Raw genomic sequence first — 20,152 nt, forward strand, 5'->3', positions numbered from 1 at the left:
ACTAGTACTGGAATCAATTAAAACTTCGGTCGAAGTTTTGCCACAAGTTTAAAAAATAACGGTTAGTTCATGAAAAAGAAGAAGTGAAATTTAGCAAAACGCGACGAGGTTTATTTGCCCGTAAGAGAGCTCTATTGTTCCGCTATTGTATCCGCTATTGTATCCACTATTGTATTCTATTCATAAAAGCTACTGCAAGAATCAAAATTATCCCATACTCTTACATTTATAGTCTTATTCCCGCTTTTTATATAATATTCAGAAATTGCAATTCAGAAGAAACTACTAACTTTTCAAGTGAAAATATATATTCCATCGGAAATATATCAGACTTAATTGTATACATAGAAATCTATTATACCCAACCCATAAGTGCCCAATGCACCCAAATATCACAAATATCTCATACACGATTTTATTCATTCATTTTGGGCTCACTTGACCAAACACGCATAATCACATGATCGAAACACCCAGCAGAGTTTTACATAAGATTATGTGGCTTGTCTTAACGATTCAAAGATGCCACTTTCTTACCCACTGACACTAAAGCTAATTTGCATGGCGAAATCTATAGTGCGGACACTCTTCAGTCGCAAACCAACAAAATTCGTGCTATTTTGGCGTTCTTGCAAAAATAAATCTCGTGAATCGAGCTGCCCTCTCAACAATATCCTAGATGTTTGCCAATAATGACACACTCTAGAAACGCCAAAATAAATCACCCACCAGCTTCATTTTAAGAATTATTTCAGTATCCAAATCAATAGGAACAGAAAGAGTATGGTCTACACATTCCAGGAAAATGTTTTATTTGTTTCTTCCGCCATTCTATATTTCCCTAAAATTATCACATTTTTTCTCCAAAATCCTATGTAAATGATTCTCCACGCTACGCAGAAATTATGTGCGATAAATCATACAAATTTGCCACAATTTTACATCACTTAAGACAGTATTGCAATATCTTGATGATTTTTAGGCATTTTGAACGGCAACTGAGTATTTTCAGAAATCAAATATCGCGCCAAGGGGATGACACTCTTATTCACGCATTCATTTACAACGCAAACTTGTATCGAATCCCGGTGGTTTTGCGACCAATGAAATCATCCGCACCCTGATTTATTAATCCCTGGTATGAATTATGTATTAGATTTGTCAAAGGCAATAACCACGATCCGTTTTGTAATAATATAAAAGCACTTGCGCAATAGAATCCCGCTGAGTTCAATGAACTGCGCCCTGAAACCGATGGAGAAGTGCCCCATAAAGAAGCTATCCCATTGACCTCTATTAACAGGTCAGTGAGCTCTCCATACACACATGAACAATACACTAGCACTAAGCCAGCACCTATTACCTGCTTAGTAACATGTTATTTTGAAGTCTTGAAGATTAGTAATCGTCTGTGCATATGAACTGCGCATTTATGATGCAAAATATTAGTTCTATATAATATAAAATTACAAATACTGGTATTATGATATACAAAACGACTAATAAAATCATGTTATCATGGCGTCATGTCAAAGGTTCATTATATCCCGTATGTTTGTCTAAATTCATATATATATTTGAAAACAATTTCTACACCAATTTAATATGTACTCAGGTGGAACCTTGCTTTTTTTTATTTCATTTCTTTTTTATGTAACAAATTCAGGTTTTTCCATTACGCGCTTGGGGCCGCCCGGGCAATACAAATTTAATGCTAACATTGAATGAACGCAAGAGATCAGAATGGGCGTTTCTAGTACATACAGCGTCTGACTCTACCTGAGGACCTAGCCTAAGTCCCATGGGCTCCAAGAGTGAGCTCTCCATACACACATGAACAAATACAATGACGGGTCGCCATTGCTCTCCTTACACAATGATCACAAATACAATGGCTTGAGTCCGACTGCCATGCAAATGAGCCAAGTGAGCAGACCCTCTCAAGGGTCTGCTCTGTGATATCACACTGATCAGACTGATCTTTATGTTATTACAGCGAGGCCCACATACAATGGCAACACAAAGTGAACGATGTTATAACTTGGAGGGCTAACAAACCAACACCGCCAAATTCGACTGACGTGCTTGTACAACGTGGGATGCTATGAGGAAATTGAATGCTCGTTGTCTGATCATGCATGTGTGTTTATGGTTCCGGATAGCGGTTGCCAGCAGCTCTCGTTCCGCCTTGGGTTTGTGGAATACACTCTGTATAAAGTCATCAATATGTCGTTTCCAGTCCTTGGCTGAACTATTGGAGTTCAGCTATTAATTTTTAATAATTCTGTTACCCATAGCATTAAAAAACTAGTATTTTGATCATTAAAAATAGCTGGATGCGGTATACGGCCTGACTGCAGAGGTTACAGGTCGTTAAAACCACTAGAACCACAAACCGCGAAATATGGATATCCAACTAGTTTTGCCCCGCAAATATACTGAAGGCCGCTAACGCGAAATATGGATATCCAACTAGTTTCCCCCCTCGGAGCTTCAAACCACTCACTTTTGAAATATGGATATCCAACTGGTTTGCCCCGCAAGTATCGTCAAAACACCATTAACCGCGAAATATGGATATCCAACTGGATTCACCTCACATTACTAAGAACCACTTAGCGCGCAATTTTTTTTTACCTCAAAAAAAATTAATATCTGCCAAAAACGTTTCAAAACGTAAAATGCGGCCAAAGTTTAAAAAATCTTACCTGTGCTTGGCTTTTCACTCTTTTTTAAACTTGGTCCCATTTATGAAAGTTTTTAAAGACCCATACGAAGTCATCTATAGGCTACTAGGTTTTCTTAGTTGTCAATGTTTATTTTGTAGAGCAAATGAATTAATGTTCGTGCGTAATTGAAGTTTTTTTTCCGTATAGACGTTATGATGTATTTTGTAGCAAATACTCACTTTGTTAAATTCTTCATCGTCATGTGCGATTCTGCGCCTTATGTACAGATGTAGGGCCTATATGTAGCAGGTTGACACACAGTCAATTTGCTAAGAATATATGTGTATATAATACTCTACTACTCTTTATGATCACGCAATATAATAAAACATAAACCTTGAAATGTTTTTGATAATACATACGGTAGGCTACGTCATATTGCACCGCTTTCGAACAGTCTTAAACCTATAAGACTACATTGTTGCATGTAAAAATTAGGACTCATTCTTCATGTTAATACTACTTTACTAAATGGGACCAAGTTTAAAAAAGGGTGAAAAGCCACACAGGAAAGATTTTTAAACTTTGGCCGCTTTACGATTTTGAAACGTTTTTGGTAGATATAATAAGGTAAACAAAAAAGTATTACCTCTTTAAGGCGAGTCGGAAGAGACCATGACGTAGCGGTGGTTGCACTCAAATATTGAGACAAGTAAACCTGTGGAAGAGGAATGGTATGGGCTTTATGAAGGAGACCCAAAGGCTTGATAATTGTCGCCTTATGTGCATGGTGTTTCTTTTGTAAAAACGCCCCAAAACGTGTTTACCTATCACTGGTCTTTATTCAAGAACCGCAAGACCTTATATGGAAAATTAAGTGCGATTATTGGTTTCCTTGACTCATTTCCTATAATATTAATGTACCAAAATTTGACCTTTGACCTTCTTTCCTATAACTATGTCGAAAACAGGTGAAACTATACTGTTTCTGAATCCTTGTGATGAGAGCAATACATTGGTATGGTTTTTAACCATATTTGACTAACTTTGAAATTTCACCTCAGCATAAAGTGGCCATTTTGGATTTATGCAAATTAGACAATGTTCCACAATTGGATCTTTGATGTGTTATCTAATTATGCTTTTCTGAAATAAATGGTGATTAAATGGGTTCTGGTGCAAGGTAGTAGGTTAACCCTTAATTTTCTTAATATGACTGCGCTAAGTTTAATACGTTCACTGCAGCAAATTAGTTTAATGGCTAGAACTGAAAGAACTGAAAGGTTCCTGCCATCCCGCTCGCCTTAACATGTTAATGACAAACACAAACGATACCATGCAACATAAAAACATGTAGGAGCCATAGGACCAAGGGCAGGGGTACTTCAGTTTTGTTTGGGTAGGGACCTGCCTCCAGGACTCAAGAGGTGGACCCGAACTTTAAATATACCTCTCTTATTTGAAATATAATGACCCTTTTTTATTAAAAATGTTACTTTTCATTATACTTACGTTTAACTATCAAGTTACTAAAATGCAGTTCGTTTTGAGACACACATGTTTAAAGTAATTTTACTTTTATTTGCTGAGGTTCTGGTTTTTTATATGACTTAAATAATATGGATATCAGTTCAATCAGCACTTTCACAATCACTTATTTCTGTTTCAATTTGCGAGGTTTTGATGTTATCGTTGTTTATCACAGCCGCATTTTGCATTCGATATTCCTTTCAAATTGTGTAGTACTACAGTGCAGTCATCTGGTAGCCAACATTTTCAAAACGTCGCGTTTAATATACGTTATTTTAAATTTATGATCAAGTCGTCCAATTTGCAAGAAGAATCATTTTGAACTTAAGAACTGTATCTTTCTTCTGATCTTGTGTTTGTGAATTATGTCACCGTATCTTTGATTTTTGAGTACTGCAAATGTGCTTTTAACATATTTCGTATGGCTAATTTTCTAACATCTCATCACTATCTGCACATTATGCATGATTACGTACATGTATTAAAGTAGATCATAGATGGTTCCTTTCCACAGAATTTATGCACAATTCTAACCTCGCAATCAATCACAGTACAATGTTTATTCAAGCGAAATTCGTGTACGGTTTCTTATCCAATCGTCGTGTCACCATATCAGGAGGTTTAGCCGCTCTTCTCGCTCGGCTTCTCGCAGACAAAGTGTTTTTGTAGGTGCAGCTCCGATCATTCCACATCCCACGTCCACCCCAGTTGGTCTCCGCGCAGTCTTCACCAGCGTTATTGTCGTTTGGCTGACCACTGGCCCAATTTTTATAATCAGCAGATGACCCATCAATTTGCCTCCACGAATTTTCGTGTCCAATATCATTCAATCCAATCCATGACTCTCTGCCTGCAGAGCAGGCAATCACAAAAGCGGTTAGAAAAGTATGCGGAGTGCATTGATTGTGTATAATGGCACTCCGTGTACTACGCGATTGAATTATTTTTTCGGGAGGGTTGATGTATTTATATTTGGTTAATTTTCCAACATATTTAGTGATAATGTTATTATAAAATTAGCAGAAATCATAGGGTTTTTTTTCTCGTGTATGAAATAAGTTAATAAATGCCTATCACTTGTTGCTCGTTCGGGTCTCGTGTATTATACGCATCAACATCTCAGTACAAGTGTAATATTTTGTACAATTTCACTACCAACAAGTGATACGTGTTTATTATCACCGGCGATCACAACGTTATGCCTTTTATGTTAGAAAATTAATTATCAAGCACGGTTCACGTGATTTTATTTTAAACAAACTCATATTGATAATAAATACGAATTAAAACAGCCGTCTCTCAACACGCGATATTCAAAATTCCCGGGCGCCGAGATTGTCGAGTGCCAGTAATTACGTCCCAGTAATACAATGAAGGCTGACACCAATTGAGCACAAATAACCATGACGTCATTGCACTGGATAATTTCGGCGCGGGAATTTTGAATATCGCGTCTTGAGACCCGGCTGTTTTTATTCAGTTTTATGGTCAATATGAGTCAGTTTTTAATAAAACCATGTGGTTCATGCTTTATAATTATTTTCCTAACATGTGAGGCATAATGTTGTGATTGCCGGAGTCACCCTTTAACCATACACTCTCAAAAGAATTAAAGGATCAGTGGAATATAATCAGCATTTATGAAAAAACATTGGACATGATGATAATATATTGATAATTGTGCTGTGCTTGATCTTTCATAACATAACTTGTACCCTAAGTTGTAAACAAATTTCACTCATTACAAATACCCGCTATCACCCACATCTGTGAGGGGAGGGGAAAATGGAATTTAAAATTTCGATTTGGAAGCCATTTTCAAACGTCACCACGGTCAAGGTCAAGCCACATATTGAGATGGGTTTGTGTATGTGATGTGCGTTTGGGTCTATACGTCACATTAGTGAATATAACTTGCCCTCAATGTATCCCCGGGGGTGGGGAAAGTCATTAATGTAACCGCACAAAAGATGATCTCCCGGCCCCCTCCTCACATATCTGAGGGTAGGGGTCATAATTGAGTTCCTTTAATAGTGCAACGTAATGCATAAATGAATTCTCTATATGTTCTGTCGTTCTGTACCATTCAATATCACGATTAAAACCGCTGCCCTCAGAGAAACAGGGAGGGACCGGGTGTTCATCTTTTGTACGGTTACATTAATGACTTTCCCCACCCCCGGGGATACATTGAGGGCATCTTATACCCACTAATGTGACGTATAGTCCCACACACTCTTCACATACACAACCCCACCCCAATATGTGACTTGACCTTGACTGTGGTGGACGTTTCAAAAATGGCTTCAAAATCAAAATTTGGTTTCCATTTTCCTCCCTCCACGTCACGATGTGGGTGAGGGCGATATTTGTAATAGTGACTTTTTGTCTGCAGCTTTAGAAACAAGTGATATAATGACAAATTAAGCACAATTATCAATAATATCATCATCATCCAATGTTTTCAAAAATGCTGATTATATTCTACTGATCCTTTAATTCTTTTGAGGAGTATATAACGTACCATTGGGCCGGTGTGGCCCTTTGCACTCTGCCGAGTAAGCCTCCTCCACTCAGTTCTCTCTGTTGCTTGTGTCTCTGCTTCATGTGGGGTCATTCCCAAGTCCCTCTGAATTTGGTCCTTCCATCTGGTTGGTGGACGACCTGGTGGTCTTTTCTTGCTGAAGTCATTAATGTAGGCTTGGTAGGGAAGCCGATGTAGAGGCATTCTGAAGATATGCCCAGCCCATTTCAAACGTCTCCGGCAGATAACATCATTGATGGAGCTAGGGATGTTGAGACTCTGTCTGATGGAATTGTTGCGGATTTTGTCAAGTAGTGAGACTCCAAGCATTGCCCTAAGGCATCGCATTTCAAAAACATCCAATCTGTGTCGATCAGATTCACGTAACGCCCAGGATTCTGACCCATAGGTGGCAATAGGGAGGATGAGCGACTGGTAGATCCTTACTTTCAGCGATCTGGTGATGTCATGATTAGACCAGATGGTATTTTTTTTCTACCAAATGCCAAATCCTCTTCTACTGAGGGCACACTACTACCCAGAAAGACAATGTTATTTACTTTGTCAATGGGCATTTGGTTCAGCATGATATCTCTTGGATCGTCAGACATAATCTTGCATTTTGTTGCGTTAATTTTCATTCCCCAGCTGCTGCATGCTTTTTCCAATTCATTCGTGGAGATTTGCAGGTTCTCAAAGTCCATATCCATGAGTGTGGTGTCATCTGCATATCGGATGTTGTTAATGCACATGTCACCCATCTGCACACCGGAGCCAAGATTTTGGATGTCCTTCATGACAAACTCCAGATATAGATTGAAGAGGCATGGTGAGAGTAGTCATCCCTGTCTAACAATACCAACTAGGACTTCAAACCAATCGGTGATCTTTCCATTTATCACGACTGAGCATTTGGTTTGCTCATACATTTTTTGCAATGAGGTTCACCAGTTTGGCGTCTACTCCTACTGATCGCAGACATTTCAAAGGGCCTCCTCCGTATGGTGTCAAATGCTGCTTTGAAGTCTACAGTGTATTGGAATGCGTCTTTCTTTAGCCTTTTCAAAGATTTGGCGTACTGTAAATACCGCATCTGAGGTGCCTCTGGAACTCCTGAACCCACACTGTTCCTCTCTCAGATGGTTATCTACAGTCTGTTGAATTCGGTTAAGAACCATCCTACAGAATACTTTTCCCGGGATTGACAGGAGGGTAATAGCTCTGTAGTTGGCTGGGTCCAGTTTGTCGCCCTTTTTTGTACACAGGGTTTATTAGACCTTTACTCCAGTCTTCAGGGATTTTTCCTTCAGCCCAGGCAGTGTTGATGATCTTCAACAACATTTGTTTCAACATGGGTCCTCCTGCTTTCAACACTTCTGCTGAGATCTTATCCCAACCATACGCTTTGTTGTTTTTAAGCTTCTTGATGGCCTCTTCAACTTCACCTATTGAAAAGGGCAAACTTGCTGTAGCGGGGTTAACCGGCTCCGGGATGGAGTTAAGTATATTACAGTCTCTGGGGAATTCTGTATTCAGATGTTTAGTGAAGTATTCCTCCCAGCACTTCATTACTTCCTCTGGGGCTGTTTTCAGTGAACCATGTTTGTCTTTGGGTGCAGTTTGAACTTCGGTTTTATCACCTGCTAGTTTTGTGACTTTCTTGAAGAGATCATGGCTTATGTTCTTTGCATGGGCTTCTTCCATTTCTTGAACATCTTTTTTCAAGAAGTTTTCTTTTCCACTGCTTCACTTGATATTTGACCCCTTTGTTCAGCTTCCGATAGCAGTTCTTGTTTGGAGCTGAGGGGTTGTTTAACATCAAGACTCTGGCTTTTCTTCTCAAGTGGCACATTTTCCTGACTTCTTCAGGCAATCCCTTTACTTGGCGAGCCCTCCTAATACCAACTGATTCTTCAGTAATTTTGTTTGTGGTGTCTCTGAACTTAGGCCACAGGTCTTCTACATTCAGTATCCTCCAGTTGAAGCAGGGGTTCAAAAGTGCCACCAATCTTGGCTCTGAACTCTTCTGCAATCAGGGGGTTGGTAAGTCTACTGACGTCATAGCTTTTTGGAGTTGTTTTCAGGCGTTTGGTTCTGACTGGTGCTGACACCACTTTAGCGATCACTAGATTGTGATCTGAGCCCACATCAGCTGAGCAGTATGATCGGCAATTCTGGATGGTACTTAGGTTCTCCTGTTGAGTTATGACAAAGTCAATCATATTTTTGTATTTCCCACAAGGTGAAGTCCATGTTACCTTTCTACAGGCTTTATGCTGGAAGTGGGTGTTACAAACTGTCAACTTGTGGAGCATGCAGAATTCCAACAGTTTCTCCCCTCTGCTGTTGATCTTACCAATACCATACTTGCCCATTGCGGGGGTCCACGCTTTACTGTCAGAGCCTATTTTGGCATTGAAATCCCCCATAGGGATAAGTTTATCCTTCTTATTGACTTTCTGAAGGTGATGTTGTAGCCCATCATAAAATTCATCACTCTCTTCATCACTGTGCGTAGTGGGGGGGCGTAAACATTAATGATGTTGAGTATTCCATCCTTCATTATGATCTTTGCTGTTAAGATTCTAGAAGAGACGGATTCATAGCTGACAAGGCATTTAAGAAGTGGCCGTGATATTAGAAGCCCAACACCTTCTCTTCCAATGCCAACTTTCCTACCTGCTAGAAGGATGGTGTATTCATCTTTGTCAGATGTGTTTCGCAGAGTCCAAGGATGTCAAGACCAAATCTTCTAACTTCATCAAGGAGGATTTCCCAATGACCTTCCGTCATGGTAAATGGCTGCATGATGCGCACTTCCAACCTTTGCTTTGCTCTCCTTACCTAACCCCTCTTTCTCCCTGCATGCCCTTGCCCTTCTCCCGCATGCTGCTTACCCTTTGCTTTACTTTGATTTGCTATTCTTACTATACTTAAGGTTGTAGATGCAGGAGGCAATTCCATCAGTCCTCCTGTTCCTAATCGCCTCTCTGTAGTTACCAACCCCCCACGTTCTCGGAGATTGCATGTCAATCGCGGACCACCTGTTACGGCTTGGCCTTGTGGCATAGTTAACAAACAGGGGCTCTGGGGCAATAGCCTATGGCCTGAAAGGATGCTGGAGCAGTCTGGAAGGCTATAGAATATTGCTTACGGGAAGGAAAACCTGAATAAACCCATAGGGGCCCTTACGTGTATATTTAAGGCAAGTGGCTGGTGGCCCGCCTCTATGTAAGTACTGCAACAACTCACCCGACTGGGAAGTCATTGGCCGTGTGCCCAGTATGTAAAGCAGGTCAATACTCTTAAAGAGTAATCTCCTATCATGAAAGTCGACCCCCCGTTAAGGCCCCGAGTCCCGGTGGCTGCTCGTCGGCAACAGAGTGGCAGGGGTGCTAAGAATCCGCCGGATGATTGGTTGCCATCTCCACAGGTACAGCCAGAGGAAGAAACAAGGAAGACAACCAGGATCAGCGTAAGTAGCCGGAAGTCGACAAAATACCAAAATGTGACAAAAGCCACAGCTGAGCAGGCCTCGAATATAAGGGGCCGCACTGTGACAAATAAGCCAATAGTGACAAAACAGCCAACTCTAACAAAGACAGCTGTAGAGGAACCTGCAAAGAAAAGGAGCTCCAGTGGTATTAATATAGGAACCTGGAATGTCAGGACGCTTAGGACGGAAGGTCATTGGGAAATCCTCCTTGATTGTATGTTGATCCCTGAAATTATTATTTGCTAGTTTATTATAAAGTCAACACAAAAACTTCCTTTTATCGCCATGTCGTATTAACCGAAATGAAAACCATACATTTTCCTGGCAAGTAAGGGACCGTTCACAAACACTTGTAAGGGGGCTGATGCAAAAAAATTTCAGCCCCCCTTTTTTGACATGAAAATTATGGGTCAACCCCATAGAAAAGCATATAAACTCAATTTTTCCAGGAAGTTTGTGGTCATTTTTTCAGCCCCCCTAGTAGGGTTAAAAATGTTCAGCCCCCCCCCCCTTTTTGCATCAGGCCCCACTTACAAGTGTTTGTGAACGGTCCTAATACTTGCATAACGTTACAGTGTAAAATAGTACAGCTTTTGTGACATTTGCAGGCATTTGTTGACATATTTAAATGTAAATTAACATTTGTTTTTTAGTCATTCCATACATTTGGGTTGCAACATGTGACATTTTGGCACACAATTTAAAATTTGAGTGAGAGGAGTACACAAATTACTTTCATTACTTTGAAGGAACAAAGATAATGTTCATAAACAATAATACAAAAAAAATGCTTTTCAATTTTTACGAAATCAACAGCCTTATAACATAGATATTTAAACTACCATTTCGTGGCAGTATATCTGCATAGTTTATAGAATGCTTCATATTGCAGTTACATTGGTATTTCCAGTTTGGAATGCCTACGTCAGCTAGATCACAGACAGAAACAAGCGCAAAAAGATTATTCTTTGTAATATGAAATTAAATTATCTTATGTAAATAACATTATCATTTATTCTTTATACACTTACCTTAAACTTACACTAAACGTTTTAATCTTACCTTTAATACTTTGTCGGAAGTAAAGTCACCTTTGATCATGAACTCAAATCCGGTATTATAGTGAGCGGGGACTCTTTAGACGGTTTGATTGTTATCCTATATCATTGTGTATTCATAAGCAATGTGTGCCGTCTTTTGGATGAGGAAATTGTGACAATTACCTATTTTACATCGATGTGTTAAGTAAGTATTACACTTTATCTGATTATTGTGAAAATATAGGCCTCCGGAGAAGTCGAAGGCAGCGCGACATTTGTAGTTTATTTGTGGTATGGTGTATTCTGTTGCGTTGGAAGTTTCTTAATGTTAACTTCAAAGATTAAAAAGTGCATAATACCATGCATGAATATAAAACATTCCTCGATGATAACTTTACAAAATAAGAACTTTATTTTAGGAAATGGGCTTTACCGGTGGGCTTATGGATTTTGTTAAGTGTCATTAATTTGGGCGAACTTGATGTGGGTGGGACTTCTTTTGCTATACTTGCAATTACTTATGGTTTTTCTCGGTTATTTTATGCCTTTTTTGTTTCTTGCTTTCTTTTTATTGACAGCATAAGTCATTTCTCTTTTTGGAATAAAAGGTAGCCCTGGAAAGGGCTGTTTAGTTTGTCTTTGGTTCTTTTGAAGTGAGTTTACTGTGCTGCTCTGTCCTCGACTTGGTTGCCTCCTTGACGAATACAGGTTTTGCCCTAGTCCTCATTGCATCATTGCATCAATTGCGTTGCGTACAATCCTTGTGCGCGGGATACTTGCAAAAGGTATCCCTGAAAACATATATTCTGTTAAATATACCAATTAAATTACCTTTATCACACCAATGAATGTGTTCCAAGGCCGTATCTTTCCATGTCATCAAACTTTTTTTCATTTAATCTTTGATGTAGCCAAACCGCATCTGAGGACAGAATGAAAAACGGGTACATTTCTTCGGGGCATATCTTCAAAAGTTTTTCAGCCGATTGAAATAATTGTTTCGGTTTCTGTCAACATATACTTGATCTAAAATAGGAGAAAATAGGGGGCAATGAGGGGCCTCTTTTTGGGGGACACCCTGTATCACAGTGGGCGTGCTTACTACTACTTCATCACGTTACCATCTAATCTAACTATAGTCATATAAAATCGTGTCTTAATTATATAAGTATTACTATTTTTATTCTATGTAATCCACTATGTTTATTTGTTTTCGCCAGAATGAAGCACGAGAAAGCATTAAACTTCTATGTTGATCCGTTTTAAGTCACAATGAATTATTATGATGACAAATTTCGACGGTAAGTAGTTTTTGACATTTTACACCTAATATCTTACCCTAACATATCCCCATAATTGAATATATGAATACAAAAGCCACCTAAGTCCATACTTTGGCCAAATTGAGTTAAGCATGGGAAATTGTTGCTATACATAGGCCTGTCATATGCATGAAAGAACAACTCAAATTCATTCTCTGTGTCTATTGGGCATGTGAAAAATAGCATGTATGAAAGAATCACCCAATTCCATGATTTGAGTCTTGTAACACATTGATTGAAATCCAGTATGTATAAAAGTCCACTTGTAACACATTCATTGCTAGAGAATGACTTTTGAACAAAAATGGGTTTAATAAAGGAAAGTGTGTGGTTTATATTACATGGCAGAATGCTTATCAACATTATACATACCTGTGTGCTTTATTTTGTATTATCTTACTAGTGGTAATCTCATTCTAACATTGTTGTCTTTGTATATGATTAAAAAAAAAAAAAAAAGTCCAAAATTTAAAATGAACCCCACGAAGTCCCTGAAATGCTAATCGTCATACCTAATACAGGTTAATCCACTCATTTGCACGTAAAACTTACCATATTGACCAGGTAAATCTAACTGAAGGAATTAAAATGATACACGGGTTTTTCTCTCAAAATAACTTCGCGCATGGACTTAGGTGGCTTTTGTATTCATGTATTCAATTATGTAGTACACTTTCCTGAACAAAAATTTCGATGGGATATTTATTGTACCTTTTAATACAATGTCATCAAGATATTATACCAACACACTAAGGATGATTTATTCACCATTTTCAGCAAAGTTATGAAATCTGCCACTGTCACGGGTATTACGGTTAAGCTCTGATTGGAGGTTTATTTCTTAACTATTTAACTTATATGTTTCTACTCAACGAATTACTTCTTACATTAAATCTTTGCAGGGACGTGACAAAAGCTATTCAAACTAGAAATGTCGATAGGTTATCGGAGATTATACGGGGTGTGCAACCGGATTATGTAAGTTTGTCTTAACATGGCAACAACATTTTATTTCATGTAAAAAGTAAACATGGATTTATGGAAGGATATGATCTTCATGCATTTACGTCATTGCAAGGAAAAGAAAGGTCATATTTTTGAAAAAAATATATTCGTGCTCTGGTATCGTCGTGATTTTCGTTCGAATTTGATTAAAACAAAAACACTTTTTGTTATTAAACCAAATATAAACAGGCATGTTCAAGCAATCGAGTTGATGCATATGAATTAGGTGACCTCAAAATTGCATTTGGTGACATATATCTTATTGTCTCGCATTCTGTACTTCAATCATTACTTAAGTAATGAACCTTCGAAAAAACGACCCTTTGGAATCAGGATAATTACATCTAGACCATTACAGTTTGTGCATAAAGATTACACTTGTGTGTTAGCTGAAGTTATATATATATCGTCGGCCGTATCACATACTGACGTATTTGACATTTTAAACATTTTTGAGAAAATTGGCTTAATTAATAAGATATTAATTAATTTAATTATGTCGTATTTACAAAACCTTACAAACCTGCAAGCCCAGTATATCGTACCTGCAATTTGAAGAATTTGCCGTTTCACATACTGACGTATTTGCGCGACGTATTTGCGCGACTCTGTCAATGCACGGCAAAATTGCTGTTTTGTCCTTTTCACATACTGACGTATTTGCGCAACTGTTTCACATACTGACGTATTTGCGCGACGTATTTGTCATTTGAACGGCGCAATTGACATTACTCCTTTTCACATAGTGACGTATTTTATTTAATATTGATTTTTTGTTATGCTCTGATAGTGATAAGTGAATTATATTGAAAATATGGTATATTTGCATTATGGTTAAACTGGTTTTAATCGACAATAATATTTAATCAAGATTATGCAGCAAATGAAAATCGCTAGAATTTCAAGTTCGATATAAAGAAGAAACAGTCACAGTTATGAATAGCTAGATCAGAAACTTCATCTCGTTTGTAGCATTGGGAGCAGAAGCGGCTAAAGAGAATGCCAATTGGCAAGAGGTAATCATGTTGATGGAGTAACATCTTCGTACTGGCAGAACCTGGATTTAACAATATCCACAAGAAGACACCAATTATTCAGGATACTACAGTTGATTATTGTTGGTTTTTTATACGTGTGTGTTTGTAACCATTTATGTTCAATTGGGACGCTCTCATGCTCTTCATTTTAGTATTATCACTTTCTTTGAATAGATGTAGAGTAACATAATAAATGATGGTTTGATGAGAGGTACCAAGGGGCATATAAGTAACTACAGAGGTCTACGGTAAAATTCTGATCAAATTAGCTTTATTAGCATGATCAACATCGGGTTTTTTTAACGGAATACCCAATCTATCATGTTCGCTTTGTTAAATTATGTTACGCATAAATTGTGCTGCATTAGCGAACTGGGGATCATACAACGCTACTCTCTACATTTTAATTTTAATAAACATGTATATCGCTCTATTTCAGTTACTCTTCACGCTGAATCACCATTAAATAATTCACATTAAATTACGTACCTGTTTATCACATAAACAGTGCTAGAAATAAGTTTCCCAGCCCCAAATTATTATAAATTGATAATGTCACATAAATTTCTAGCTCAAATGGTTCAAAAGTTGTGCTAATTAGGGGGTTCATGCAAAGAGACAGAGCGTCTCTTCGGACGATTCTTTTCCTCTTTCCCCCAAGGAAAATCCATGCCAAATGGGACCTTTATACTAAAAATGGTTTGCAAGTCTACTACGGAATGGGTAATTCATGTCTTATTCTTGCTTATTATTACAGGTGGTGTTAACATCGAACCCATACCTGGACATATTAGTTGACATACTATCTGAAAATATCGACGCATGCAATGCATTGATTAGCGCCAGCAATGAGTGGGTGAACGCAACAACACTGGTATGTATAGAAAGATTTTAACTCTTGATCTCAATACAAATATATTTACCTACGTAATTTTTCAGCTGTCAGCGGACTGACCCGATCGAGCACACTTGAAGTGTGACGTAATACTCGGGTCATTGACCTTTGGCAACTTGCAGCGCCCTCCGTCCTTGTTCAGAGATGGTTGGTTGGCCCTGATGTGTATGCATCATGCAGTTATCGTTAACTACATGTATGCACACAACACAGGGGCACTCACAATAGGCAATTGAACCCTACTGGTACCGCTGTGTTATAGCTATAGAGGATGAACTAGTTAGCATCATATATCAAAAAGTATAAAAGCTATGATTTTAGTACTTGCTCTATGTTTCAATTACGTATTCTTTTCAAAATATCTGAATCTTCAACCCGGTACAAGCTTTAATAACGGGGAACATACATTTTTATTAAAAAGAAATTCTACCATCTATCCAAACTCGCCGTGTTATTCCAATGCACATTTTGCTTCACCGGGCAGCCATGGCTTGGTCGTATTTTGAAGATTGGTGTCATAAAACCGTCATAGGTACAAATTTAGTATTTTCTGTCAATCAAGTATGGCTTATTCTCTACATGTCAATCTTTAAATAATTGGCATAGTCCTTATAATAACGGTAGTCCGCCTTGATGAGTAAATGACAGCAAACAGCTGCAAACCAGTGTAAAATACCCCAAAACTTGGTCAGTGGAGCTCCGCTCGTACATATCAATAGCGTCATTATCGATTGGATTAGTCGTCCGTAGCGGACAATTCGGTCGCTCATTGGATTAATATTATCAGGTGGTAATAAATTTGCATTGGACAATAGATTACTATATTATGGTTTAGTACTGAATATATCGGTTTAATCTTCAATAAGCGGGTTTGTGGCTGGAAAGGTCACGGTGAATTTGCCGTGGAAGTAACTGCACTATGGGCTTCTTAACTCCCTATCTAAAATTCGGACTTTGTCGAAGTCAACGTCGTGGCCCGGTGACTCAATATGGATGTGGTTGGAGACCTCGGACGAAGTGGTGCTTGGACGTATGTGTTCCAAGAATCAGGGTTTAAGAGAACGTTCAGTCTCTCCGATGTATTTTTGGCAGGTTCCTCTTGTGGTCTGCCCTGGGATTGAATCATATACACCGGACCAGTGACGTCCATTTTCTGTGTTTGTCATAAAAAAAAAATAAAATTGGCGCAATGTTCTTGTAGGTTTAAATGTCCCTCTTATACCAATGGAAGACGAACTGACTTTGAATTAGCGGTAATTTCAACATGAATAGATTCAAATGTTGAGAAGTGTTTAATGTATTGTTTTGTTGAGACAGAAAGACTAGATCGGTAGAGGTTTTATCCACGTTTCAGTGATAGCAAAAAGGTCTAGATTACTATTTAAGACAAATTCAACAAAATCAGTTGGTTTATTTCTGAGTGACTGGGCATTTAGCATGCAGAAATTGAGTTGTGATTCATTATGAACATGAAGAGATTTCAGTTTTGAAAGCAGACATGTAGACAGGTATTTGATGAATTGATTTAGAATTTTCTAATATGGAGTGGTTATTGATGAGCCCTTTTTTTGCGCCGACCACCTCTTTTTCCACGGCGTTTAGGAGGAAAACGGCATACACCAAGAGTGACAATGATATACCATAGATTTGTAGCTAATCGTGGAAAATAGTGAAAAGTAGTTGCTCAGTAGTATATTTGTATAACTGAGGCTGTGGATCATATCTGGTTTCATAGCTATCTGGAGTCAGATTTATATCACCAAATTGTAGCAAGTCAATTTGAAAAGTTGCACAAGTATTTCCATGGTATGTAATGTAGATTCCAAGATATTGCAGTCTGTTTATTATCTTGTATTGAGTGTACTGTAGTGAGCAGTAAATTCAGGTGAAGTCAGGAGGTCATTTCAGTTTTATCTGATATTGACTTTGATAATTGCAACCTTGAATTATGTATTGAGAAATATGAATTTGTTTAAAGAGACGTACTCGATAAACATGCCCCATTATCTACTAAAACTGCTCAAATAAGGCCATCTTCTCCATGGTTCAACGATGAGATTCGATGAACCCGTAGATAATTAGAACGAAAATGGATTCGCTCTAACCTTGATAGGCAGGAGTTTGCTAAACAACGCTGTGTAGTAAATACATTAATTGAAAAAGCAAAAAGAGCCCATTATTCTTCTCAAACTAATGAAAGTTCTGGCGATCAGAAAAAGTTGTTTTGATTTGGACTATTAGTAGGCATATCACCTCAAAAATAAACGCAGCAGAAACACGTTATTTAATGTTTCTATATACATGAATAAGCTTTATTAAAGCATCAAAAATCAAAAAACCGAATTGAAATCGGTCAATGCATTGTGATGTAGTGTCAATTTTAAGATGCTCATAAATGGAATGCAAATCTGCCACAAATGGCTATAATGACAAAATTGGCACATTTCGAGATTTTGAAGGCTTATTTGGAAGCTTGCTTGAAAAAGCAGCGTTAATTTAAGTATCACAGGTTAAATGCCTTTCTTTTCTGACTTCGTCAAAGAAAACACAATTAAAAAATCTATCATTGAATAATTATAATAAATTAATCAAATATACTATTTTAGCAATTTCGGCCAATCTGCAGACAAAGAAAGATTAGTATTTCGGCTAAATGGTGATAGGTCTTTTAATTTCAAAAGGCCATTATTTATTGATTTATGATGGATCCTCAACAATCCATAAAAACTCTTAAACGAAGCAATATTTATTTTAAAAAAACCGATGGTAGTCACAGAAAGGTTTCACACACCATATATCAAAAACTCAAACAATTGGGATAAATAGCACATATGAGGAAATTAATTTTTCGACATGGATGTTTGCCAAAATTGAACAACTTTGATGCGCGCGCTTTTCAATTTACTGTTATGCTTGCATGCACAGTGTGGCAGAAAAATTGTGCAGCCACTGTGACATGCCTACTATTAGTGATTACTTCTGTAACTAAAACTCATAACTATAAAAGCACATAAGTAAGTAGGTCCGCCTTGGAACCCGATGAATGATAAATATCTAATATACAAGGATTAAGAGGGTCAAGAGGTTAGCTATAAGTAAAAATACTTTTAAAAAGAGCAAACTGAGTAGACTCTCATTCATCTGGGTATGTTGAAATGAAGTTTTAAATGTAAGCATCACCATCCCATATCACGAGGATCTATCTGAAAAACTCAAAATACTTTATCGCGATTACGGGATCACCACCCACTTTAAACCCACGAACACGATCCGATAGTCCTTAGTTCATCCCAAGGACAAGCAGCCCAAAGGAAGGATCAGTGGAGTGGTCTACGTGTTCGCTGTTCTGGAGAGCAAGCCTGTCAAGACTCTTACATAGGAGAAACCGCCCAACCTCTTCACATTCGCATGTTACAACATCGCAGAGCCAGCTCAAGTGGAAACGACTCATCAGTGCTCTTGCATTTGAAAGCCATCGGGCACCATTTTGACACTAAGGATGTCGAATCCTAGATCGCGAGCATCGTTGGTTTGAGCATGGAGTGAAGGAGGCAATTCGGGTGAGGGCTGAGCAACCATCACTCAGCCGTGGAAAAATGTGAGCAGACTACAAGCACTATTATTCCGACCACCAATGTTTTATTCTGATTAATTTAACTACTACCAGATAGACGTCTTAAACTCAGTATGGTGAGAAACGTGTACTGCCTGATCAAAGTATGATGAGAACTTGATTAGAGAAAAACAATTCCCATTTCTTAACCGTTTCTGATATATTCTAGCCGATTTTTGTATCATTAGCATAGTTTACAGGAGTTTGCGTGAAATAGATACATTGAAGCCAAGGAGAATTCACATCCGTACCTTATTGACTTCAACTTACCCTGTGTGTCTAGAATCAGGCCCCGGGGGTCACTCAGGCTCGCTACTTGACTTGCTACGCACCCGCGTCCAAGAAAAACGTATAAAAGGGTATGTTTTTCAGCACACAGCGTCGTCGACGTCTTTTTGAAAAAGGGGTACTTTTTCAGAAGGTATCGCCATGTAGGGGTCCCTTTTCAGCTAAATCCTTAGACGTTTAGGGTTAGTAATATTATTGTTTGAGTGAGTTTGCACTAATTTGATAAATATCACCACTTTTTAATTGATTATACCCGCATGCAGAGCATGCAGGGTATATTCCCATCCTGTGGTTTCTTCTCCATCTCCTCCTTCTCCTCCTTCTCCTCCTTCTCCTCCTTCTCCTCCTATCAAACACATCATTCTGTCAAGGCTAGCGCTAAAACTACAAGGGCAGATGGGCCCATATGTGGTACACTTATGGGCCATACCCCGTAGATGTGCCTTTTGCCCATCTCAGCCCCAGAGGTCAAAGGTCACGGGTCCCAGGGGCCCAAATGTAAAAACACAAACCATGCCGTTTCTCATCAGATGAAGCAGCCTTAGGGCCGTGAGTTGGTACACTGATAGCCCCAGGGGTACTCTATAAATACAAGTATACATGAGCCCCATATTTTATATATTATGGACCCCAGGGCCCCAAAAGTTAAAGATAAGGGGCAACAGATTGTGAATGTGCCTTTTGCCCATTTTGGCCCTAGATGTTCAAGGCTAGGGGCCCCAAAGGCTCAAAT

The 20,152-nt window shown here is 38.4% G+C and overlaps 1 protein-coding gene across 1 annotated transcript in view; it reads left to right on the forward strand.

Moving 5' to 3' along the window:
* Window positions 1–11,359: 11,359 nt before the first annotated feature.
* LOC140161693 (uncharacterized) overlaps window positions 11,360–20,152 on the forward strand; it is a 33,136-nt gene continuing 24,343 nt past the window's right edge. Inside the window, exons 1-4 of the mRNA XM_072184993.1 lie at window positions 11,360–11,464; window positions 12,480–12,560; window positions 13,484–13,559; window positions 15,381–15,497. Of these exons, the coding sequence (XP_072041094.1) occupies window positions 12,532–12,560; window positions 13,484–13,559; window positions 15,381–15,497 (222 nt within the window). The 5' untranslated portion in view covers window positions 11,360–11,464; window positions 12,480–12,531. The remainder of the gene's footprint in view (window positions 11,465–12,479; window positions 12,561–13,483; window positions 13,560–15,380; window positions 15,498–20,152) is intronic.

This window comes from Amphiura filiformis, chromosome 10 (genome assembly GCF_039555335.1).
Source record: "Amphiura filiformis chromosome 10, Afil_fr2py, whole genome shotgun sequence".
Taxonomy (NCBI): Eukaryota; Metazoa; Echinodermata; class Ophiuroidea; order Amphilepidida; family Amphiuridae; genus Amphiura; species Amphiura filiformis.